The sequence below is a fragment of the Nothobranchius furzeri genome, chromosome 11 (genome assembly GCF_043380555.1).
Source record: "Nothobranchius furzeri strain GRZ-AD chromosome 11, NfurGRZ-RIMD1, whole genome shotgun sequence".
Classification (NCBI taxonomy): domain Eukaryota; kingdom Metazoa; phylum Chordata; class Actinopteri; order Cyprinodontiformes; family Nothobranchiidae; genus Nothobranchius; species Nothobranchius furzeri.
The window spans coordinates 27,270,677-27,295,602 of record NC_091751.1 but is presented as its reverse complement, the minus strand read 5'-3'; the positions used below and the strand labels follow the sequence as shown (position 1 = coordinate 27,295,602).

The 24,926-nt window shown below is 41.9% G+C and overlaps 1 protein-coding gene across 2 annotated transcripts in view; it reads right to left on the bottom strand.

Annotated features, from left to right (window-relative positions):
• Nucleotides 1-24,926, bottom strand: part of calcr (calcitonin receptor) — a 96,633-nt gene that overhangs the window by 20,475 nt on the left and 51,232 nt on the right. The window contains exons 3-16 of one of the 2 annotated variants that reach the window (XM_015955852.3): nucleotides 21,076-21,202; nucleotides 20,893-21,000; nucleotides 16,404-16,489; nucleotides 16,178-16,313; nucleotides 15,951-16,061; nucleotides 14,245-14,357; nucleotides 14,096-14,165; nucleotides 11,969-12,067; nucleotides 11,757-11,851; nucleotides 5,724-5,889; nucleotides 5,520-5,630; nucleotides 5,329-5,441; nucleotides 3,258-3,349; nucleotides 100-226 (exon numbers count right to left, since the gene is read on the bottom strand). In XM_015955852.3, coding sequence (XP_015811338.1) covers nucleotides 100-226; nucleotides 3,258-3,349; nucleotides 5,329-5,441; nucleotides 5,520-5,630; nucleotides 5,724-5,889; nucleotides 11,757-11,851; nucleotides 11,969-12,067; nucleotides 14,096-14,165; nucleotides 14,245-14,357; nucleotides 15,951-16,061; nucleotides 16,178-16,313; nucleotides 16,404-16,489; nucleotides 20,893-21,000; nucleotides 21,076-21,202 — 1,554 coding nt within the window. The remainder of the gene's footprint in view (nucleotides 1-99; nucleotides 227-3,257; nucleotides 3,350-5,328; nucleotides 5,442-5,519; nucleotides 5,631-5,723; nucleotides 5,890-11,756; nucleotides 11,852-11,968; nucleotides 12,068-14,095; nucleotides 14,166-14,244; nucleotides 14,358-15,950; nucleotides 16,062-16,177; nucleotides 16,314-16,403; nucleotides 16,490-20,892; nucleotides 21,001-21,075; nucleotides 21,203-24,926) is intronic. The other variant, XM_015955853.3, reaches the window with a different exon arrangement.

The window sequence follows — 24,926 nt, the reverse complement described above, 5'->3', positions numbered from 1 at the left end:
ATTATTTTGGTAGTTGTGTTTTGTCTTGGGCGTCTAACCCTGATCTTAAGACTACCACTTTAGTTTGCAGTGGTGTCTCGGTGGTCCACGTTTACTCACTGGGTTTCTGGCCACCACTTCGGGATTGTTGACCACTGTGACCAGATAGAAGATGGTGAGGGCGGAGTTCAGCACGTAGGAGCAGAAGAGGTTCTTGTGGAGGGTGATTCTTTGACAGCTCAGACTCCTGTGTGCCATAACAAATGTTTAATCCAACATGCTCATCTAGAACAATTGAGATTTTGGAATCTTTTTACAGTTTTGGCGAGGAAATCACCTCTAACAGCCTCCACTCTGCATGCCGGGAGGGCTGTTAAATACAACACAATGCTTCCCCCGGGTGCTTTCTCGTTAGCTTTACTGGACGTTCATGACTAACGATGGGATTAAAGCCATGGGTGTTGATGTGAAAACTACTATGGATCAAAAGAATTACAACTGTAAGCATCTATGTCACCAGCAGAGGGGAAATAAAGAGCAAACAGCAACTGAAAAAACTGCAGATCTACTTTAAAACATTAATTAAATGGGCTAAACTAGATATGCATGTTAGATATTGTCAAATGAGCTTTGAAAGAAAAGCGTCTGGACTTCTTTGAGTTGCTTGAAGACGTCTCACCTCTCATCCGAGAAGCTTCTTCAGTTCTAAGGTCAAATGGTGAAGAGTCCCAGATTCAAACCCAGTGTTTCCCCCCGAAGAGGGAACAAAAGACCCCCTGATGATCTTCTACATAAACACATGAGGGTCAGGGGGTCTTTTGTTCCCTCTTCGGGGGGGAACACTGGGTTTGAATCTGGGACTCTCCACCATTTGACCTTAGAACTGAAGAAGCCTCTCGGATGAGAGGTGAAACGTCTTCAAGCAACTCAAAGAAGTCCAGACGCTTTTCTTTCAAAGCTCCTTAGACTACAATGACCTGGAGGACTGAGAACCTTCACAGACATGTTAGATATTGTTTTTCTTCTGAATCAAAAACAAACAAATTCAGAATATTTTATTACATTCTATCTTTTCACTGTTCTACTGCGTGGTAATACCAGTTTCCTATTAAAAGGGCTTATTTAAGACATCATAGAGATTTATCCAATGGGCTTGCACCACACATCCAACAAACTGAGCAGACCTGAGTATCTTTATCTGTTAGCGATCATGTTGCTACACACCATCCCGTTTATCTGTGAGCTCAGAGCACTCGACTCATATCTGTCACTTTGTTTTGGGTTCAAATAAAAAGAATAATTTGATTTATTTAATTAAATCAGTAACCTAAGTGCACCAAATGCTGCCCGTTGATTCATGGGTGTGAATAAAACTGAAGCTGAAATGAGCTGTTCTGAACATCAGCTGCATTCAGGGGATCTGTGGCCTTCATCGTGTCGCAATTTACAACTCCAGCAATCACCAGATACACAGCCAGCAATGTGAAGGCAATAAATATTGTCAAAAAAACATTTTTCTTATCCAAGTTTTTCTCACAGATGTCTGTATCAGTCAAGCTATGATCTGATTCTTTGGATAAAAACTTGCATAGATGTTTAACAAATGAACCAGTGCCTTTATTTAGCTCTTATGTGGTTTGTTTGAGCTGAAAAATTCTTTTAAGTGATTTTATTTTTGTTTATAGTAGAAAAAAAAGGAAAATCCCATGATTTACGATCCAATGAAGTACACAAACGATCAGAAATGAGCAGCTTGGTGCATTCAGGGACATCCCTGCTGTGGACTTACGGTGACAGTGTGTATTTTCCCTTGCGATAGGGGGCAGTAGATACTTAAATCATGTCAAGTAAGCAGTATATTTGTGTTGGACTAAGACCTTACCAACAGATGCCAATTAGGGTCAAAAAGCCCTGGGGAGTGCAAACTTTAGCTAACTTACAAGCACATAAGACTCTTTTTCATCACTGGCAACAAGCGAAGAGGTAAATGTGTAAAACAACATTTAAGAATGACGAAAGGTTTGTAACCGTTTGTTACAAATCAGCAAATGCATTTTGTCCACATGGGCTCCCGTACAAGGAAACATGGCATCTAATATGGCTTTGCCCAGAGACTTAGGGTGTTTCTCAATGCCAAGGAACCTTGCCTTGATGTCTTGGCCCCGCCCCGGTTGCATAAGAGATATGTGATTGGGAGCCGCCAAGACGTGTTTCAATGTTCATGTTCTACCGAGGCATGTGCTCTCTGTTTGTTCACTGTTTAGCTAGCTGAGCAAGGATACACGGGAGGTGTCTTGTAGCCTAGCCTTGGTCAAAAATTACCCAGAATACAGTGCTGTATTTTCAAAAGGACGGCGGATCAGAAGCCGGCAGCTACTTCGGGGGCAAATTTCAAGTTTAAACTATTTAAAATGTTATTTTTTTTTTTAGATCCAAAGAAGTTATCTATGGTTGGTTAGTTGCTTAGTAGTTGCAGCTTCGGTGGCTAGCGGGTAGTAACTCACTTATATATTTAATTTAACAGATATATACACAATTTAAAAAGTAAAAGTCTCGTTATACATTTATATTGAAACTAATACATATTAAATACGACGTTATCTCCCGTGTCACGTGAAGTTACGTGACTGCCGTGGAAGTCACGGTCACGGGATGCAAATCAGTTCCATGTAACCATTTTCTTTGACTAAGGAAGGACAGTGTACTCGTAAGCAAGGCACCTGGCCTCGCAAGACATCACCTCGCAAGGCCAGGCGCCTTGACATTGAGAAACACCCTTAGACCCACTCCCATGTGTTTTAGAACTGATTTTTATGGTTATATGTTACAAAGCCGCCAATATTTTTCAGCAACTGGGCATCAATTAATTTTCAACAATATTTTGATGGATGTTTCCAGAAACTAATGGTAAAAACTACACATTGTCTCTTTAAGCATTTTCATAAACTAGATGTTGCACATGTTTCTGGATGATGTGCAGCATTTCTTTGGGACAGCAGCTAGAATTAGTGAGTAGCTTTGATTCATGTTAAACACCCACCTCAGTGAGCAAACACAGTTTTTTGAGGGAAGAGTTTAGTAAATCTGCTGGTTTTATCTGAGGAAGATTTTGCTGACTGCATTAAAGCAAAGTTTGTCTCTGCAAAGTAAGCAGCAACAACATCTGTGTGTCTGCCAGATCTACTTTAGAAATGTTTCCTTTAAGCACAAAACCAGCCGGTGATTAATCATAACTACCCGAGAAAAGCAAGACGGGAACTTGAAAGTGATTCAATTACCTGAAGTAGAAGAAGATGGCCAGAGAGATAAGCAGAGAGGCGATGGATAAAGCATGGCCGACTATTGTCATGTAAAACAGGATGAAGGCAGACTGTCAGGGATAAAAAAACAAAATAACTGTTGTTACATTCAGGAAAAACAGAGACTTCCCTTTTATTGCACAGTTTGATTGTTGTAGAGACATATTTTTGAATGTGCTACTACTAGTTTACCTGTTTAATTATAGATTCACTAGGATAAATTCAATAAAGTTTATCTCCCACTAAATAGAATATTTACTAAGAAATCACAATGTAACCATAGAAACATTACTTGGTATGTATGTTGTGTGTGTGTGTGTGTGTGTGTGTGTGTGTGTGTGTGTGTGTGTGTGTGTGTGTGTGTGTGTGTGTGTGTGTGTGTGTGTGTGTGTGTGTGTGTGTGTGTGTGTGTGTGTGTGTGTGTGTGTGTGTATCTGCTCTGTCTTCTCATCCCCAGTGAGTCGTGGAGGATGGCTGCTTATACTGAGCCAGGATCCTCTGGAGGTTTCTTCCTGTTAAAAGGGAGTTTTCCTCTCCACTGTCACTAAATGATTAGTTAGTATGAGGATTGCTGTAAAGACTCTGACACTAGTCAGTGACTTGATGCAACCTGCTGGGTTCCCTATATAGGAAACGTTTTTCTGATTGGCTTAATGAACTGACCTGTACTGTTTACTGTGTGAAGTGTCTTGAGACGAGTCTTGTCGTGATTTGGCGCTATATGAATAAACTTGAATTGAATAGAATTTTTCACTTTTGAGACAAAAAATAATAAAATAAAACAGTCAGGACATCAAACTAAATTAGATTGATTTTTCGTTTAAAAATTACTTTGGGCAAACAAAAGAACCAAATAAAATACCTTTGAATCAAAAACTATTGGGATTAACGATGCACAGAAAAAGTAAGACATCAAACAAATGATGCTTTAGGTAGGAAATGTATGTAATAAGCAATGAATAAAGATAAATGATAACTACAACATCTTAGTTTGTAGAAACTGTTAATAAACACATGGTCGAGCACTTATAAAACATAACCTCGGTTAGGTTATTCCTCTTGTCTTATATTTTGAGCTTTTGATTTCCAGATACAGACTGCATGGTGGAACAGGTCAGCAAAAAGGACCTGTCCATATAACCCCCAATTTTGTTTAAAACATCAGAAAACGTTGTTTACACACACAGCTGATCTACAGCTGACTAAGTTTTGGAGTCAACCAAATTCAAGATAGCCACTACAGCCAACTGACCTTAGAAATGGCAGAAAAATGGTCATAAATCAGGTAATTTTACAAATATTTACATACAATTTGGTGTAGTTGGTTAAGAGTGTAATCAATCTCATGGTCTGAAAGGTACAAATCACATGAGACGTTGTGATTTGACCAAAATGACCATAACTCCATTATTTATCCAAATGAGATGTTACTTTAAAACCTCTGGCATGACAAGCTTTTAATTGAAGATACTTTTTCTGATCGCAGACAAAAGCTGAGTGTTTGAATCTTGTGTCAGCTGTCCCATGTCCCAAACCTAAACAACCTAATTTGTGTACTTTCATGTATTTTGACGTCCCCTTTAGGGTAAACCCCACCAAAACCACATGGAGCCCATCACAGCAGCCTGTACTGCTGCTGCAGCTGATAAAAACACTTCTAAACTTATCAGAGCCCACACAGCTCGGTCAGCAGGGAGCCTTTCTGACTGTACAGCCCCAAGAACAAAATGCTTTGATTAGTTTGACGGTTTTGTGCCAATATTTGCTAAATCTGCTTCTCCGGACAAACAGAACCTGCTTCTTTAAAACCCCAGAGTCATGCAAATACTAAGGAACAGTTGAGCAATTAACATGTTTGTGTAAAACATCTCAGCATCATTGTCGTTTCAGTTTGAGAGAGTGATCAGAGACTTTGTGTGCCTTGAGAAATTGAATTTACAACCCACACTCCAAAAGCCACAGACACCGCAGCAGAGATCCTTCTGCTGATTCATCCCACTTTGGCCACCGGGCAGAGGATTGATGATAGCTGGGTAGTTTTATAAATTACCCTCAGCTTTGCCTTGGTGTTTTCATTGCAGAGAGTGTAGTTGGACCAGGTCCTGTTGGTGTCTGGGTGGCGGAACCACTGCCCATCTTCTCCACAATATTTAGTTGCTTTCTCTGAAAGTTACAAATACTCAATAAATCTACTTCATCTGGCGGGCGGGTGTTTGACAAGACCACGTGAACGAGTCTCACCTGTCGGGTCAAAGTCATCAAAGTAGTTAGGACAATTTTGGGACGTGAATATTCCAGCCGGGGTGTCCTCCCAGCACAACCAGCCATCCCAGTTACGATTACAATATGGACCTGGAAAAACCCAAATTGTTTGGAGCGATAGTTCACTTAGAGAGGTGAAAAACACAGGAACAAGGTACATTTCTTATTGTCAGGGTCATTTACTTGATTTGTTGTAAGGAGGATCTCGATTCATCTTCTCAAAACATTTGTACTGGTTGTCCAGGATCTTTTTTCGTACTATTTCCTGGTTCTGTTGGTGATCCACTGGACTAACAGTGACTTCCCCTGTGGGCTCCACCTCTGTGTCCCTGGAAAACTGGGCAGCTGCCTGAAAGCAAGACAAACTCACTTCACACACATGTTTCTTACAATTAACCCTGTTTAGCAGCCATTAGGAAGCTTTACAACATGGGATAATTTGACATCTGTGCTTCCCACAATGCTTTGAAGAAGAAGGAGAAAATATCATTTCTATAGCGCTTCTCAAGATAAAAATCATGAGGCGCTTCACAAAAACAAAAAATGTAAAATATAAAAAAGAATTTAGAAAATGGTTAAATATTTATTTAAAAATGAGCAAAAAATAGACAATTGTGATAAAAAATGTTAAGAAAGAGAGAGAGTGAATAGGAAAGAGGGAAATCAGTGGATCCTGAGGAAGGTGGAATAGGTGGGGAGAGCAGAATAAAGAGAGAGGGGTGAAGAAGGTCATATAAAAGCCAGCCTGAACAAGTGAGTCTTCAGCTGCTTTTTAAAGGAGACCACTGAGTCCACTGATCTCAGGCTCAGGGGGAGAGAGTTCCAGAGTCTGGGGCCACAGCAGCAAATGATCTGTCACCTTTGGTCTTTAGCCTGGTGCTGCACAACCAGTAGGCTTTGATCACTGGACCTCAGGGACCTGCTGGAGGTGTAGGGACTAAGAAGATCACCAATGTATGATGGTGCTTGTCCATGTAAGGCCCTATAGACCAGAACCAGGATCTTGAAATGAACCCTGAAGTTGACTGGCAGCCAGTGAAGCTGGAGGAGAAGCGGGGTGATGTGGGTGTGTTTGGAGGACTTGGTCAGAAGCCGAGCACAGGCACTCTGAACCACCTGTAGACGGTTCAGGGAGGTTCTGCTCAGACACGTGAAAAGAGAGTTACAGTAGTCTAAGCGTGAGGAGAAGAAGGTGTGGAGAACTGTCTCAAGTTCAGAGCGGGACAGAATGGGACTCAGCTTAGCAATGTTCCTGAGATGGAAGAAGGAAGAGCGAACAAGAGAACTGACATGAGAATCCAGGGTGAGAGCTGGGTCAAAGGTCACGCCAATATTCCTGATGGAAGGTTTGGTGTGAGAAGAAAGCTGACCAAGAGAGTCTCTGACTTTGGGAACCAGCTTGTCTGGGGCACAGATGAGGATCTCAGTCTTATCTTCATTCAGCTGTAGAAAGCTCCCAGCCATCCAGGTTTTGATAGAGTCTAAGCAGGTGTGTAACAGCTGCAGCTTAGACATCTTCTGTGGCTGAAAGGAGATGTACAGTTGGATGTCATCTGCATAAAAATGGTAGGATATTCCTTTGAAGGAGCTCAGGATGTGCTGAAGAGGAAGCAGATTATAGGAGGAAGAGCAGAGGCCCCAGCACAGAACCTTGTGGGACACCATGGGTAAGAGAGGTAGTGGAGGACCTAAACTTGGAGACGGCCACAGAAAAGGAGTGCTCAGAAAGATAAGAGGAGAACCACTCCAGAGCAGTTCCTGATAGGCCTACCCAGTCTCTCAGCCTCTCCAGTAGCAGGTGATGGTCAACAGTGTCAAAGGCTGCAGTCAGGTCCAGAGGACCAGAACAGAACAGTCCCCTGCATCACTGTGAGTCAGAAGGTCACTAGAGACCCTAAGAAGAGCTGTTTCAGTAGAATGAGCTCTACGAAAACCTGACTGGAAGCTATCATAGATGTTATGTTCATCAAGTGCAGCTGTGAGTTGTTTAGCCACAACCTTTTCCAAGATCTTGGAGATGAATGGAAGTTTAGAGATGGGTCTGAAGCTGCTATGGAGAGAGGGGTCGAGACTCGGTTTTTTAAGAAGCGGGTGGATTACAGCGTTCTTAAAGTAAGCAGGGACCTGGCCAGAAACCAGCGAAGCATTAATTATAGAGAGCACGCTGGGACCGATGGACTGAAAAGCACTTTTAAACAAAGGTGAGGGTAAGATGTCGAGGGGGCATGCAGAGGTCTTCATAGAGTTAACTAGTTTGGTTAACTCAGGCAAAGAAACAGGAGCAAAGCTATCTAGGATGATGGTCTGGTTGGAGTCAGGAGAGGCGGCGATAAGGCTGAAGGAGAGATGCTAGATCTAACCTTATTGACTTTGTCCACAAAGAAAGACAGAAAGTTCTCACAGTCTGCAGCAGAGTGGATGGAGGCTGTAGGAGAGGCAGGAGAGACAATGCTGCTGATGGTGTTAAACAGCACCTTGGGGTTCCCTTTGCTCTGGGAAACCAGGTTGGAAAAATAGGAAACCCTAGCGTCTCTGACTGCAGAGTTAAAGGATGTCAGAAGATCCTTTAGGTGCAGCAGATGGACGTGGAGATGGGTTTTCTTCCACAAACACTCAATTTTTCTGAATTGGCGCTTCAGGCTGCGAAGGCTGTCATTAAACCAGGGAGTAGGGTTCGCTGCAGGAACTGATCTGGTTCTGACAAGACAGATGTTGTCCAGAATGGAGAGGCAGTGCTCGTTAAGCTGAGAAGTTAAGGAATCTGGGTCATTATCAGAAGAACAGGGTGCAGAATCGTATTAGATTATTTGACACATTTAAAGAAACTGGCCAGAGGCAAATTTCCTTAAATGACATGTGAAACCTCTCTAGTCCGTCAGATTTTGTTTCCTCTGGAACACGACGAGGAGAATGGATATCGGAGAGCCAGAGGGATTCAGTTAGTTCAAACCGGACGACCCGGTTAGCCGAAGAGGGGAATTCACAACCTGTTGATCTGGACGCTGATGGCAAAGCTGTGAGCCAAAATGATGGAGTCCATGAAAGTTCAGAGACAGTAGCCTCTTTTGTAAAACAATGCTGCCAATTTGCTGAGGCGGCATCATAGAGCCTTTGGTCATTCATAAGTGGTCAGACTGTGGCGATGCACTTTTCACTAAAGATTACACGATGGCGGTATGAAGGAGGTGCGGGGGCGGTCTCTGCGCTGTCGAAGACTTCTATTTAGCTTGGACATAACTTGTCTGTTATTGCAGTTAAAGCTGTGCTCCACAGTCCCCATGACATGTCTGGTGATCTGAGCTCCAGCTCTGACAGAGAGAAGCGCCTGGAGCTCTGCATCGCTCCAGTTTGCCGTCTCAGTGCTCGTCTTTACGTTTGTTTGTCCGTGGAATGTCCGCCGGGGCTTGGCGGTAATTCCACATCATGACACCACCCTCTGTTGCACCAAGGCTCAATCTTCATTCACAAGTCCGGCATTGCAGTATGATTGCTACCAAGCTTGGCAGCATGAAAGCCGTAAAATTGCCACATCACCCTCACCATTCCTAAAACACGCTGTGGATATAATTATGCTGATGTGCATGCATGATGAAAGCAGTTAGTGTGACATGGATCTATCAGGCTTTTCAAATCCTAGCACTTCACCATCTGTTTTCTATCAGAAGCTAATGTAGGAGACAGGGTAGGACTATGTTCAATTTTCAATGGGATTTTCCTCCATAATTGAGATTTTAATTCTTTTTTAGTTTATGGAATTTCAGTATAACAGAGAAACGCTAAACACATGAGATAGAAAGGATGTAATCAGAAAGTCACACATAACAGCAGATTTGGTTTAGTAGTATACTTCTATCTAAGCATGTCCACACCTTCACACATTTGAACTCTGCTTGTCATTGTGACCGTAAGCCTGTATTGCCACAAAGCTATAAACTCTCTTTTCCTCAAAAAACAAAAATATCCTGCAAACAGCAAAGCAAAGGAAAACTGGAACGACCAGGAGAAGCTTCTCTGTGAATAGTGGAAGAAGCTTTGCTGTACCAGTCCGATCACATGCAGCCCATCATTTTGAGATTAAAGAAGCAGCCAGAGCAGACAGCACCATGATAAAACCTCCATTTAAAGGATTGGACAAAATGGATAAGGAAGACCACAAGGAAATAAAAAGGAAAACATCACGAACACTTGTTTTGCCCACATGTGTACAAATAATCTCTTAGAAGAATTTACAGCCACTTTAATTCTTACAAAACAATTTAGCCCATTACTGCCACCTATTGGAATGAAGGATACTCAACATTAGGGTTGGGCATTGTTTGAATTTGAATGATTCAGATTCTGATTCCAATTCCTCATTTTAATTCCGATTCTTATCGATTCCCGAATCCAAGGACGTAATTGTCACTTTAGAAGTGGGGGGGACACGAGGGGGACACGGGGTGGGGTGGGTGGCTTGGGGTATCTTTACAGTATGTTCTAATGGGAAACAGGTTTCAACACAAACGGTTGTTTTCCGCTTGGTCCTAGAGCTCAACCAGTGTCAATTTAATATAGCGTAATATTGTTTTTGGATGGTAAAAAGTGCAGGGGTCAAAACTTGACTTTGGAAAAAGTGGGGGGGGGGGGGGGCATTCCCCCCCCCCCCCCCCCCCCAAAAAAAAATTACGTCCATGCCCGAATCCGACTCTTTCAAGTGGCAGGATCCAAAAACTTTCCGTTTTAAATGAGCCAGCTAACTACAGGTCTTGCTTGATGAAATAATCTGAATTTCATTCTATGAACAATACCATCACCTTCATTTAGACAAAAACGTGTTTTCAAGAAAGAAAGAAAAAGACTTGCAGCACGACCAGCGTGTTTGTTGTCACATCCTCTCCACCTTCATCATCCACTCACCACTTCAAATCTTCAGCCTAGAACTTCACTTCCCATCATCCATTTCTCACCTGAATCCCTCCTGCATCATCACCGTCGATGAAGGGAGGAAGTGAACCACAAACTCACTCAGTCATCGATTCAGCAATCTATGTCAGAGACTCGAGCTACCCAGCTCATCATTCGATCTTCCCGGCTCTTCAGGTCTTTCGCCTTTGTCCAAGTAATCAATCTCATACTTTTTGGAACAACGCCGCATTCCTGTTCTCACTCGGGTTCAGCGCTGTTGTTCCTAGATTAACTGCATGCTAGCAGCCCCCCAGTGCTCGTTCCTCTGCCATTTAACTCATTCACTGCCATTGACGACTAAAGTCGTCATTTGCATTTTTTTTTTACTGTTTGAGCATCGGAACGAGCCCCCGCGCTGAGAGAACAAACATCTCAGCCCTGAAGCCGATCTTCATCCGCATACGTCACAGATCACATGATCAGGAAGCAACACATCCATGTGTTTGGAGATCGTTTTGGGCCGTTCCTGTAAAAAAAAAGTGAGGCGCGAACCGGAAAAGCGTCTGCCAATCACAATTCGACAACGGATTATGAAAGAACGGATAATGCTCGAAACACGCGGCTTCTTCCTGATGTAAGAGGTGAGTCTCCTCTTTGTTTTGGTTGTTTTGGCGTCGACATCATGCTAGCGCGCAACGTTCTGTGACTCTTAAAAAAACAGTAAAAACGGTGAGAAACGCTGGCAGCGAAGGCCGTTAGTGATCAGGAAACGGCTGGCAGTGAATGAGTTAAAGAACAATAAATGTTGTTTAAATTGAATTCCATAGTTTTTGGTATTTGTTCATTTATAACAAAATAGCTGAACACTATGAAAAACTGGCATTGCTGCTTAGGCTCCGGAGCAGGACTCAGGGTCAGGGGCTGAACAGGAAGAGGTCAGCTGCTCAAAAAGTTGTGTTACTGATCCACTCTAAATAAATATCAAGCATTCACACAAAGCAGATTTGTATTTTATTATCTGAAAGTATCAGATTAGTTAAAAAATAAAATGTGTTTTGTTTAGTTAGAGTTTCAACGCAGGAACGTCGCTATTTTCCTTTTACTTATTTTACATTATTGATGTAATGAAACACAGAGAAAGCAGCTTGTGGATACAATGCATGTTAAGCATATTCACACATGGAAAGCATCAGTGTGAATAAATCGTATGGCGGTAGCTCCTCTGTACTTTCATCGTGTAAAAGTAGCTCACGGTCTCCTGAAGGTTGGAGACCTCTGGCCTACTCTGAAGATAAATGGTTTCAGCAGAGATAAACAGGAGGAGATATTTACCCTCACTTTCCCCTTGTTGTTGCCCAAACACAGAGTAGAGTTGCTCTCGCTGAGAGACCACTGACCGTCTTCTCCACAGAACTGTGTTACATTTTCTAACAACAAAATGAATAACATGCTGCATCAATAAAGAGAAAACACTTTTTATTTTTTATTAAAATGATGTTAATAAAGCACATCTCTTGATTTATTATTATTATTATTTTACTCACCAGCTTGTTTGAGGTCAGGGCACCTCTGAGATGCGTAGGAACCTGCCGGGGTGTCGTCCCAGCACAACCAGCCGTCCCAGTAACGACCACAGTACAGACCTCAAGAAAACCCCACAGTGACAGACGTGTTTACCCGCCTCTTCTTCACATCATAAATCCTAAAGACCAAGTTCACTCAATTTTTGGATCACGTTCGCAGTGGTTTTCAGAGTGCCTCGTAGGAAAAAGCTCTGGTGCTCTTGTTTCAAAAAGTAGACGCCACAGCAGCGGGGAGAAGAACACAGCAAAATTTGGAGTCTGATTTCCTGATCTCTCCTCTGATTGGCTAGCAACACAAATCTACCACTGACTCTGTTTGCTCTGCATTGATGTTTTACATCTGCAAATAACACAACCTTTGAGGAGTTTTGCTGTGTGGCAGAGTTGTTAATGCTAACGATTAGCTTCTACCAGCTAGTACGTTCTCTGCTGTTTTCCATACACTAAGCCTACAGCAGTCTTCCCCAACATGAGTCTAGATGGGTGAGTCCATGAATGTTAAAGGTATTGGCCAGAGGCAAAATTCCTTTGAAAGGCACATGCAAAGAGGTATTAAAGCTTCAAATGAAAAAGGTTTTTGGATTTTCACGGCTAGCATTTTAAGAAAATCTGATGTTTTTGTTTGGTGCGGGAAAAACAGAAAATAGTTTCCGGTCTAAGCCCTGGGCAGTTGGTGAGCTGGAGGAGCTCTGCAGATTCAGCTATAGAACACAATCCTCGACTTTGGTGATTCTGCGTTAGCGTTACAGCAGAGAACAATGTGCCATCAGTCAGATGTACAGTAGCTTTTGAAGCCTCTGCTAGTCGTCAGATTTGTTTTTTTTCTCTGGGATACGGCGACAAGAACGGATATTGGATTACCGGAGAAGTTCAATCGAACTCCGACCCCACAAGCTGGATATCACTACAGAAGGTGCAGGCATATTTTTGACTCAAAGGACCCGTGATCCAATTTTGACACCGGGGAGGATTCTGTTCATCTTCAGAACCAAAATCTGTACAATTTGTTTAACATTTTTCATTTCCTTTCTGTGCTTCCACTGGGAGCTGACGAGTTCTCAGCAGGTCTTAGCTCCATCATGTGTCCCAATATAATTCAATAATCTACAGATAAATAAAATTACGTGCTGCCAGTTTTACCGCTGCTTGAAAAGTATATTGGATCATATTTAACGGATAGCTTACCGGAATAAATATTCCTGATGCTGGAGTAACTCCTTAGTTTGACTCATTTTCACTAATCCAAGACGGCATGGAGGTTCTACCGGTCCCAGGATGATCTATCGTTGAAATATGGGGATCATCTTTTAGATTATATCTGTGTGTGTGTGTGTGTGTGTGTGTGTGTGTGTGTGTGTGTGTGTGTGTGTGTGTGTGTGTGTGTGTGTGTGTGTGTGTGTGTGTGTGTCGTAGCTTTCCCAAATGCCTTGTTTTTTCCTTACCGGAGCTAACACAGTTAGCAGTGTTGCTGCAGTCATGCTAACAGGACTCTAAAGTCCAGAAGTACCGGTGCGGTTCCAGATGGGTTTATAGATGTAGGTTATTATTTTAGATCAGACCTGTTATTTAAAAATGTGTGTAGGACACGGACATGTGGCTAAGACCTTGTGCTGCAGCTGTAAACACAATTTTTTGTAATAATTAAGAGCACGAAAGTAAAGAAAATACAGTTATTCACAATAGCAGCTACCTTGTTTTACGTGTTGGAGTGATGTATGCGGAACACAGTTCTTCACTGTCTGGAGGAGAGGATTTGGATTTTCTGTAACGATTTATGACAAAAGTCCTTAACTAAATGAAAAACTGAACCCAGTTCATTTTTATAGATGGTAAAGTGTAGTTATACTGAATTTCCACTATTTTAATGCCGAGTCTGGCCAATACCTTTAAGCGACAGTTTGACGTAGATCTGTCAGGCTTTTCTAATCCTAGAGTTTCACCGTCTATGTTCTATCATAAGCTAATATAGGAGATAGGTGTAGGAGACTATTTTCATGTTCAGCCTGCATGAAAAACTCAGAGTGAACGATCATTTTTAAAATTCACAAGTTAACTTGGACTTTCATTTACACAGGGAAAACAAATCACCTGCTTTGCTGAAGGGTGGGTCGTCTTTCATTCTACGGAGACACTTGTGTTCATTTTCATACATCTGGAGCTTCTCACAGAAGAACAAGGGCTCATTAGGACAACCTACTGTAAACAGCCACACCCTGCACCATGAAATCTGATATTACCCTCAGGTTCTTGTCATGGGTGGTTGAGCACAGAGTATAGTTGGTCCAAACTTTATTGGTCTTTGGGTGATGAAACCACTGTCCGTCTGCTCCACAGTACTTAGACACCTTTTCTGCAAAGCACATTAAAACTAAGGGTTCCAGAGCATCATTCAAACAACATTGGTCCTGAGGGTCACCATGGTTACTATTGGTGAGACAGGCTCAAAATGAAAACACTCACAGGAGTTTATGGTCAGTATAATTTGAGCTCTGCAGGTAGAACTCTAAAATGAGAATAAGGTGCAAAAGTTAATTTATTTCAGTGATTCAACCCAAAGGGTGAGATAGTCTCATTAAATGAAAAGCTTACAGCTTATAAAACTACCCATATTAACCCTTTGATGCATGAATTATGAAATCTTCAACCATGATTTTTTAAACATTTTTTTCATTCATCTTTAGGTGTGAATGAAACAAATTTTATATTTACATATTTTTGTAACATTTAATTCACACATAGTTTATTACATGTCCATCTCAGTGGACAGCATGCATTCTGAACATGAAATATGTTGGCTTGACTTACTGAAGTCCAAATGGAGGGGCTCAAATGCAATAAAGTCTTCAACAGCTGTGCTTAATAGCAAAAATAAATAAATAACAATTTTGAGTACCTGTCCACTGTAGTGACCATTATGCATCAAAGGGTTAAAAATCTCAGACAATTAGAACATTAAATGAAACCTATAAAGCAAGGATATATCTGAAATAGATACATCTGTAAAAGCATAATCATACTGTACTCAGTACTTGGTTTGGGCCCTTTCTGCTTTTACTGAAAAAAACAAATTTTTGCACCATTTTGATTTTTTTTTGGGAGTTTCACCTGTAAGTGAATTTTTTTTTTGCAGTTTTGTTTGATCTGTCTCTGCAGCATGATGCATGATGGACGTACCTCCAGTGGCGCCCCCAGATAATTTTCATAGAGGTGGCCAGAGAAAAGGTTGGGGTGGCACACCAGATTGGTCCGTTTGGTAACTCTGGGAGTTTAGCCTGTGGCAATGCATTGCATGCTCCTTTATTCTTTTTCATTAAAAACAACATGCATCCAAAAAGCTTACCTCAAATTCAAAGAACACAACATTTTCAGAAACAGGCTTTTCCAACAGTTATTTGGAATGTTACATTGTTTAAACTTGTAGAACGTTTACAACACTTTAATTGCTGTCTTCACAAAAAAATCACAAAGAATATAGAGATTTAAACTTTTGTTTTGCAAATGCTGAGCAGGAGAAACATATAAAACATTTTAGATTTTTTTTCTTTAATTGAATATTTTTACTGGGTTTTACATTTATGTCAGATTAAATAACATGAATTTAAATTTGTGTGAACATTAATATGATTTATTTAAGAACACTGGTTTCCTCTGGGTGGCCAAAAAATTTCTAGGCATGGCCCTGGCCACCCTTTGGGGGCACCGTTGCATACTGCTACAGACATTCAGCATTAATTAATAATCAAGCCACTTGTTTAGATATATTTTCATGGATTTTTTTTCAAAGTGACAGGAGGAAATACAAATAAAATATGAGAAAATGGACGCGTAGCAATAAAGACGTTTTTAACAATCTTTGGTACTCTTGTTCATTAGTAAACATGTATCCACCAGAGGAAGGTAATAAGCTTTCAGGGAAACTAAACCTTTGGGCTCCACTCGTCACCTGTTGGGTCGAAGTCATCAAAGTAACGTGGACAGTTCTGGAGAGCGTAGTTCCCTCCTGGAGTATCGTCCCAGCACAACCATCCGTCCCAGTTACGACTGCAGTGCAGACCTGATCCCCCAAAACAGGAGGAAATAGAAGAAAAATCTGAATTATGTTTAGAAGATTCATGTTCATGAAGATAAGAAATGTGAAATGAAATTGTTGGCAGAAGCCAGCACGAGTACCTGATTTATTATAAGGCGGATCCTGCTTCATTTTTTCGAGGCATTTTTTCTCATTTTCAAGGATAATTTTTTCGGTCCAAACTCGTGCCGCCTCCTTCATTGGCTCTTCTGCAGCATCGTTTAAAAAGTCTAACTCCTTTGGGCACAGAAGGGATATTCTTTTGATTGCTTTACATAAAAAATGTTCTCGTCCATTCTAATCCAAGAAACCAAACACTAAAAATACCTGTGGTTTGTCCTTTAAGGCACCTTCACAGGTGGAACCTGTCTGTCCCCAGTTACCAGATTCATCACAATATTTGGTCACTTCTTCTGTGGTGGAAAAAGGATGACATCAGAGTTTAGTCTATCAGCAGCGATTCCCTACAGCAGCTCTCGACTGCTTCTGTGTTCCTAGCAGGGAGCTCTTTGTTTTCTTTGGCCGGCTCACCTGCTGTTTTTCAGCAGGAGCATCTTGGCGTAATCCAAACACAGACTATCTTGGCAGCACTAAATATCCAGGAGTTATTTACTTTGGCAAACACCATCAAAACAGAGTGTTTTCCACCTCTGTGGTGATTTTCCCAAGTGTTGGGACTCAGATCGGTGTGTAGTCTGTGAGAAGAATGACATCACATTGATCCTGACAGCAACAACTACCGTCTAGTCCTTTCTGACAGCTCATCAACTTTTCATCAAACTTTACCCCCCCCCCCCCCCCCCCCATCTTGGCAGCAGCACAAACTGTCAAACAACCATGGGTGGGTGGGGGTGGAATCCCTTATGAGCCGTCTCTCATCAGACCAACCTCTGTGCCCTCTTGTTCTTATGCTCCCTCCACATCTGTCTCTTTGGCTCTGGCTTTTTGTGATTCCTCTCCTCTTTTGCCGCTCTTTTTCCCTCCTCATCCATCTCTCTGTCCTCTACCTCACCTTCCCCCTCTTCATCACGTTGCATCTCCTAAATCACCTGCAGCTCGACTCTGGCTCTCGTCAGCCAGACGTTTACCGAGCATAATTCACAGAGTAAAAACGGTGCATTGCTGTGGAAAGTAGCGATTGCTGCTTACTTAATCAAGGTCCGCAGTCAGTTTTAACTAAATAAATGCCTGTCGTAGTTCTGTCTGAATGACAGAGTACAATCTGCTAATGAGTGTTCGTGCATCTGAGTGTATACATCTTTCATTGTACATGTCACTGGAAGGTTGAGTCATGGAAAGTGTCACTTTTACAAAAATATACTCAGACGTATTGATGCTCGTGTAAAAAAAGCCTATGTAATAATGGCACACTGTAAATCAGTTTCATTTTCAGTTTGTAATAATAATCTTTAGAAAAGGAATAAAAATGGGTGAATTGAGTAAAATGAAGTAGTTTGCTAAGAAGATGTTGCTTTATTAGGAAGGTAAACAAAAAAATCTGCCCATGCCCATGGGACAAAACCCCATCGTGTTCACTAAACCTGGAAATTTAGGGGGTTAAAGGAGTCACATCATGGAAACTCTAGTATTTGTAGATTTTTAGAATGTTACATTGTTGTTTCCTCATGAAAAACACCCCAAACCTATTTTTGGCTGAAATCATGCATTTCCTGTTTCAGGTGCAAATTTAGAATTTTATTTTGAAATTCCTGAGACGGCCAAATGTACAAGTTGTATGTCAATCCGTGTCCCTGCTCCCAACATCAGGCCATGCTCCTTTCCCGGAAGAGGGTCTCTGGTCTGAAACCTGTCTCCCATGGCGAGTTTAGGATATGTGAGTGTCATGTAACAGACTTGGTAGTCTAGTAATCATAGTGCCTTAACCACTGGACTACAATAGCAATACAGTAACCAACTTGCCAAAGATGCTTTTGTAAGCACGTTTTGTCAGAGTGGGCATGGGCGGAGTTTTATTGAAACTAAGTGTTTTATTTCCAGGTATAAAATCAGGCTTAGAAAAATAACTCTCAATAGAGCCAACATTAATATTTTATCATATGTCTACCTTTGTTCTCAAAGGCTTAAAATAGCATGATACGGAACCTTTAAAATTCAGCTAAATCAATCCATAAATCAAAAGATGATCCTTTATCAGTCTCCAATTATAGGTTTAATAAGCCTAAAGCCAGTTTCACACTGCAAGCATCAGCGGAACGGAACGGCAGCGAAGCGGCACCGCTTCAAATAGAATCCAGTTATAGTCTATGGCAGGGATTCCCTAAGTGTGGTGCGCGCACCTCTGGGGGTGCGCAAGCTGCCGCTAGGGGGTGCGCGAGGTGAAAAGTGTAATGGCTGCAGAGCTCAGAGAAGTCTGTCATATGTCACCATTAGCGTAGCCAGAAACTCATTTGTGGGTGGGCCTAAGAAAAAGTAAGTGGGCCCAATGAATGCAATTGAAAACAAGTATATTTAGCGTGTGTGTGTGTCCTCCGCGTGTGCCCTAGCTTCATAATAATGCACTCCGAGCTTCAGCACTCTGGCCTGCGCATGCTGTCAATAGCAAGATATGTTCCGTATTTGATCATTTTTAATGATGTTGGAGAAATCTGAAGGTGGTGAGTCATTCTGGCAGATTGTAATTAACACCCTGTCTCATGCAGATGTTCTGACATTATAAACCTCACACACAGAACATTGTGGATGTAACAAAATAAAACAAGAAATGATTCTGAGCATTTTAGCATTATTATATTATTATATTAGCACACTGAGTGTGGGACAGCATTCTAAATGCGTCAGGCTATTAACAGCGCGCTGAAGATCTGAAATTCAGAGTGCGTCTGTCAGAGGTCAGACGCATTCCATCGGAACCACGGCTCACGGGTGCACATGTGAGCACATCTGGACTGGGCATTAATAATTTCACAACATTGGTTTAAATAGCGCCAATAACGAGACGTAGTGACTTGAGCGGCTCATGGAGCTGTGCCGCACACACACACACACACACACACACACACACACACACACACACACACACACACACACACAGATTCAATAAGCGCACTCCGCGCAAACTCCGGCATTGCGCGGCGCTGCGCTGTCAGACTGGAGGCAGAAATGAGCGCTGCCTCCTCCGTGATAAAAAACTTTTAAGAGGTTTTTAACAACATTTTTCATTCAAGGTCAAGTTAAGATATTAGCTTCTATTTTGGGATGACATATTAAAGTCGGGTCCGCTCCAGCCAGTGACTCCTCATGAACCTGACCACAACTCCTGTTACTGCAGCATTTGTTGTTCCAGTCCGCGTGGCAGCGGATCGCAGATTCAGCCACACCATAAAACAGCAATAAGTCGGTCTGAGACAAAAGTGAACCTCATGGCTATAGCTTTCCCATCTTTTCCCCTATAGACATTTGATTACGCACAAGTAGGTGATCAGCTCAGGTTTACGCAGAGCAGAAGGAAGGAGAGAGCTCTGGCCGCACAGGTTAAACGTTCCTACTTTAAGAAAATCGTTAAACTGCATTGTTTATGTGCTACCTGGGCACTCTAAATATGTATTTAAAATTAAATCAAAGGAAATTGTGATGGTATCGAATGTTTATTAATTACTATTTAAAAAATGAAAGTGATGGGGAAAAAGGTTGATCATATTTTTTTTAACCCTGTCTGTCGAATGACTGTTTAGCTTGACTATATATATATATATATATATATATATATATATATATATATATATATATATATATATATATATATATATATATGCCATGCCCTGATGTGGGGCTGGGGGGTGCGTCGACATGGTCAGGACATAGAAGAGGGTGCGCGGCTAAATAAGTTTGGGAACCGCTGGTCTATGGAGTGTTTCAAACCAGCTGCGATGTGGCAATTACCAGGCGCATCCCAGAAGCGGCATGCCGTGCTGCGCCGCTAAAGATAGGATCAAGTTCTATTTTTTCCGCGAGCCGCTTCTGGGACACGTCAATTTCCGCAGTTCAAATAGTGCAAGACAGGAAACCACACACGGTTTCAGTGTAAAATCCCCAGTTATTTTCTAAATAAAATTCAACGTTGCAATGTTATATATAACTTAAGTCAGTGCGTGTGACTGAACGGCTTTGTTTACCACCAGTTTCTTTCGAGAAGTGCAGCCGTGTGATTCCTCGTGGGGGTTGTGATCTCTCAATGAGGAAGGTGTCGGAAGTCTCGAGGGATTTTAGAATCTCGCGGGTACAGCGAGGTGCAGCGAGGAAGCCGTGCCGCGGCCAAGACTCTCCCGGTGTGAAAAGGACCGCTTTGAAGTTCGCGAGTGAGCCGCCCTGCTGCTCTTCCATTCCGCTGATGCCTGCAGTGTGAAACCGGTTTAACTCAGACTAAAAGCAGCCACTCTCCCATAAGCCTCAAGCCTGGTGACCATTAAAGGGTTAAAAACAGTAGTTAAAGGCAGCAGAGCTTCCAAAACAAGCTGGGCTCCTAAAATCACCTTAAACCAAAATTATTAAGCAAACTGAAATGCTTGTGGTGTTGGAACATGTGTAAGGTAGACTGTCTCCAAATCACAAATCACACACACACACACGCACACACACACACACACACACACACACACACACACACACACACACACACACACACACGCACACACACACACACACACACACACACACACACACACACACACACACACACACACACACACAGCATCAGTACTTAAAACAGTCTAAACGTTTACACAGAAACCCAACCTCCTGCAGGTCTCAGGTCAGTCAGCTGGTTGTTCTACTCGAGTGCAGCGAGTGCAAAACTTACCAGTTCCCTCTAGGTCAGGCCATTCTGGACAGTTTTGTGTAACCGATGTCCCAGCTGGTGTCTCGGGCCAGCACAGAGACCCATCCCACATATGGGCGCAAAATATACCTCCAGACAAAAACAGAAGTCCAGTGACTGAAATGAACTGACTAAAAGGTTTATTTCTCTGGAAAAGCCTCTCACCTGTTCTGTTTTCTCTGGTTCTGAACAGCTCAAGACACGTGTGTTTACCCCGGATTAGCAAAGGCTCTCTCTGCCACTTCCCAATGCTCAGGTCTGAGGTTGGTTCACTTCCTGCTGTCGATCTGATCTGTAGAGATGTAGCAATTAATACATATTAATTATGACCAATAAGCTGTGATTATTCCACATAAATATGAAATATCAATCTGATTGACCTTTGAATGTTTAATCAGAAGATTCTAGGTTTCTTTGCTTATTCAGGGACCATAAACACACTTCCTATCAATGCAGACAGAGTCAGTTAAAGTTTATAGAATGAATTTAATTATTTTTCCTTAACTAATAATTTATACATGACAAGATATGAATAATGAGATGTGATATGGTGGATCTGAGGTATTATGAGGGAAGCTAAAGGTTGTAACAACCGTTCTTTGTATCTGAGAGAAACTTTTTTCTGATTGGCTTAATGAACTGACCTGTACTGGAATGTTTAATTATGTGAAGTGCCTTGAGACGACTCTTGTCATGATGTGGCGCAATAGTAATAAACTTGAATTGAATTGTGAAATCTGGGTGTAAAAGAATTTGTTGTTTGTTATAAACTAGAGAGTTGTTTATTTATAGGCCTCATTAGACACCAGTATGCAGGCTTGCGTGACACTTGTATGAGTTGCTCCCAGTGGTCCAGAGGGTTGCAGTCAGAGTGGTGAGGTCACCAGACGTCAAAACCACGATGCTCAGAGATTAGTAGCTTACTCTGAGTTCAGCTTCCCCGGCCATGAGATGCAACCCGGGGTCTGCAGGTTAGGTGTCTCGGGTGTGAAGTAGCTCTGAAGAGCTGTTGTGTCTGTGATCACTTGCAGCGTTGCAGAAAGGTTTTTGACTTAAGGTCAAAGGAGTTTGTTTCAAAAGAGGCTTCTTTCCCGATTTGGCCAAATCGGGGTCAGCTGGAAACCGAATGAATCAGGAAGTAATTCTTGTTTTATTAAACTACTTTGTTATGATTTCTGGCCAAGTTTGGCTTATCAGAATTTGACACGTTTCTGAGTATTTACCAACATCCCTCAGAAAGCCACGCCTTCTTGCAGATACAAAGATGTTTTTAACACTGTGAATAAGAATCTTTAAAACTCCTATGTGAGGTGAATATTAAACTCAATGAGCATCTTATCGTAATGTGTATGAGTGTAAACAAAGATTAACTTGTTAAATCAATCACATACTGATTTGTGATATAAATGGATCATTGTAAGAACATAAATTCATTGATTTAAGCACAGGTTATTCAAACATTTCATTTAAACATCTTGTTCATTCATCACATGATTATTGTAAGCTTATGAGTTGTAAAAGTCATGAGCCCCCTTCAGACAGGCCATGAAAACGGAAATGTTCCAGACTCTGTCCGTAAGACCTTTGTGTCTGAATACAAACATCCGGATAACGTGTTCCGGAATTTAACCGGACGAAGCCCCTAGTAACAGGTCCAGACTTGTTACGGACAGGGTGGCTGCTTCAGACTGGTGAGGTAGAGTTCCGGACAAGGGGGAGGGGGAGGAGGAGGGGACCGGGGGACGCTGTGCGTACCTAGATAGCTCACTCCTGTAGCATACGGCGAACCATGGCGGCTCACCTCCTACGGTACCGCCTAGACGCGCGACGGAGCGCTTCACACCGCTTCAGTGATTCCTTTAACCATTGAGCTTCATCATCCAGGTCTCTTATGCGTCCGACCATTAGCTTCTAATTCACCGTTAGCATTGTTAGCTCAACGTTAGCTTGTTTCACCTGATATTAATTAATGTTTATAAAAGAAAATGCCGTGGCGTCTTTGGGGTGCTGCCTTTATCTATCGTGACAACTCTACTGTTTTGCTAGCTGGTGTCAGTTACAAATGTCAGCGCAGACTCTGGAACCAGGAAGTATGGGGCAGATTGTAAACGTAGCCATTTTCATAAAACACACCGTGCCAGTAAATCAGCGTAAAACTGGTGCCACGGTGTGTCTTTTGAAAGCGCAGTGGTGGAATGGCAATGCAACAATTTTACGGCTGTCATGCCATCAAGCTTGGTAGTAATCATACTGGACTGCACAACAGAGAGTGGTGTCATGATCTCGTGTGGAATCACCGCCGAGCTCCACCCGGCATCTATATTGAAAGTTAAAATGAACACGGGCAGTAAGTTTCACTTTTGTAAACAGAATCAGCTGAGATGATAAAACTACCAAAGTGTCCCACATTGACTGTGGAGTTGTTTCAATAAGCTTCTGCAACGTCACCAGATTTATCTCCATCCAGTGTAGCATTAATGTCTCACCAAGATCTTGCATTGATGATGGTAGAGTCTGACCGCTGCACAAAGCCTTCTCCAGTTCATCCCAAAGATTCTCAGTGGGGTTAAGGTCTGGACTCTGTGGTGGCCAATCCATGCGTGAAAATGATGTCTCATGCTCCCTGAACCGCTCTTTCACTGTCTGAGCCTGATGAATCCTGACATTGTCATTTTGGAATATGCCCATGCCATCAAGGAAGATGGAATAACCCGGTCATTCAGGATATTCAGGTAGTAAGCTGACCTCATTCTTGGAGCACATCCTGTTGCTGAACCTAGACCTGACCAACTGCAACAAGCCCTGTAGCTATGTGGTGAAGTTGCTAATGCTAACGGTTAACTTATGCTAGCCGAGACGTCTGTTGCTAATTCTCGGACGTAAAAACAACAACAGCCTTCCTCTGAGATGAGTGAGTCCATCAATGTTGAGTGACAATCACAAGCTAATGCAGGAGATAGGTGGAGGAGTTGTTCAACCTGCATGAAAAACTCTGTCTGATTATAATCAGAAATAATCATTAAAAAAGGATTTTCAGTGAATCACACCTTACTTGTTGCCAGCTGAAAGATAATGGCCCATGCAGTCATTATCCAATTGGAGGTTCGTACCTATTTGCTTAGTTAAATCCAGGTGGCGACTCTTTTTTGGACAGGCAGTGTATGTGATCACAGTGTCTCCTTGATCTTCCCATGAGTGTGTTTCTCATTAAAATGTGCACAAAAGGAGAAAAGCAGCTGGTTTTCTCCAGATGAATCCTAATACTTCTCTGTTGTTTGTATTTGGAGGAAGTGTTAAAATAAAAAAGTGCTTGGTGTGAAATGCTGATTTAGATCAAGCTGCTTACCGAAAGATAAAGAAACCATATTGCTGGGACTTATCTCTTTCTTTCTTTTTGATTGTTGGCTGAAAATTAAGCCTCTCTGAGTGCCAGGCTTACATATTTGCATTTCACGAATGGTTTGAGGAACACTTTGCAAGGATTGTGTCCACATGTCTTATCACATATGAAAAGTACAACTCCATCAGTCAGAAGAAGATCAAAATACTCTTACCTTCCCCCTCTTAAAGTGAGAAACGACGTCCCGTGTAGCAGTTTAGCAGCCGTACATATGATGTCACTCCCAAGCATTGAAGTAAATGACGTCATACATACGACCACCAGGCCACCACCAATAAACGAAAGATATCTTCTGTTTTCCTTCAAAAGCACGTCCAAGCTTTCCTCTAATTCACAGCAAAACACCATTAACCCTTAAACTGCCAGTGCATATTATATATTGAGATATTATGTTATGTTATATTATATTAAATTATATTGTATTGTATTATATTATATTATATTATTGTCAGTGCGCCCCAGGGCAGCTGTGGCTACATCGTAGCTCATCACCTTCAGTGTGTGAATGTGTGTGTGAATGTATGAATGATACACTGTAGCGTAAAGCGCTTGGAGTCCTTACTCTGAGAGGCACTATACAAGTGCGGGTCATTTATCATTATATGATATCATATTA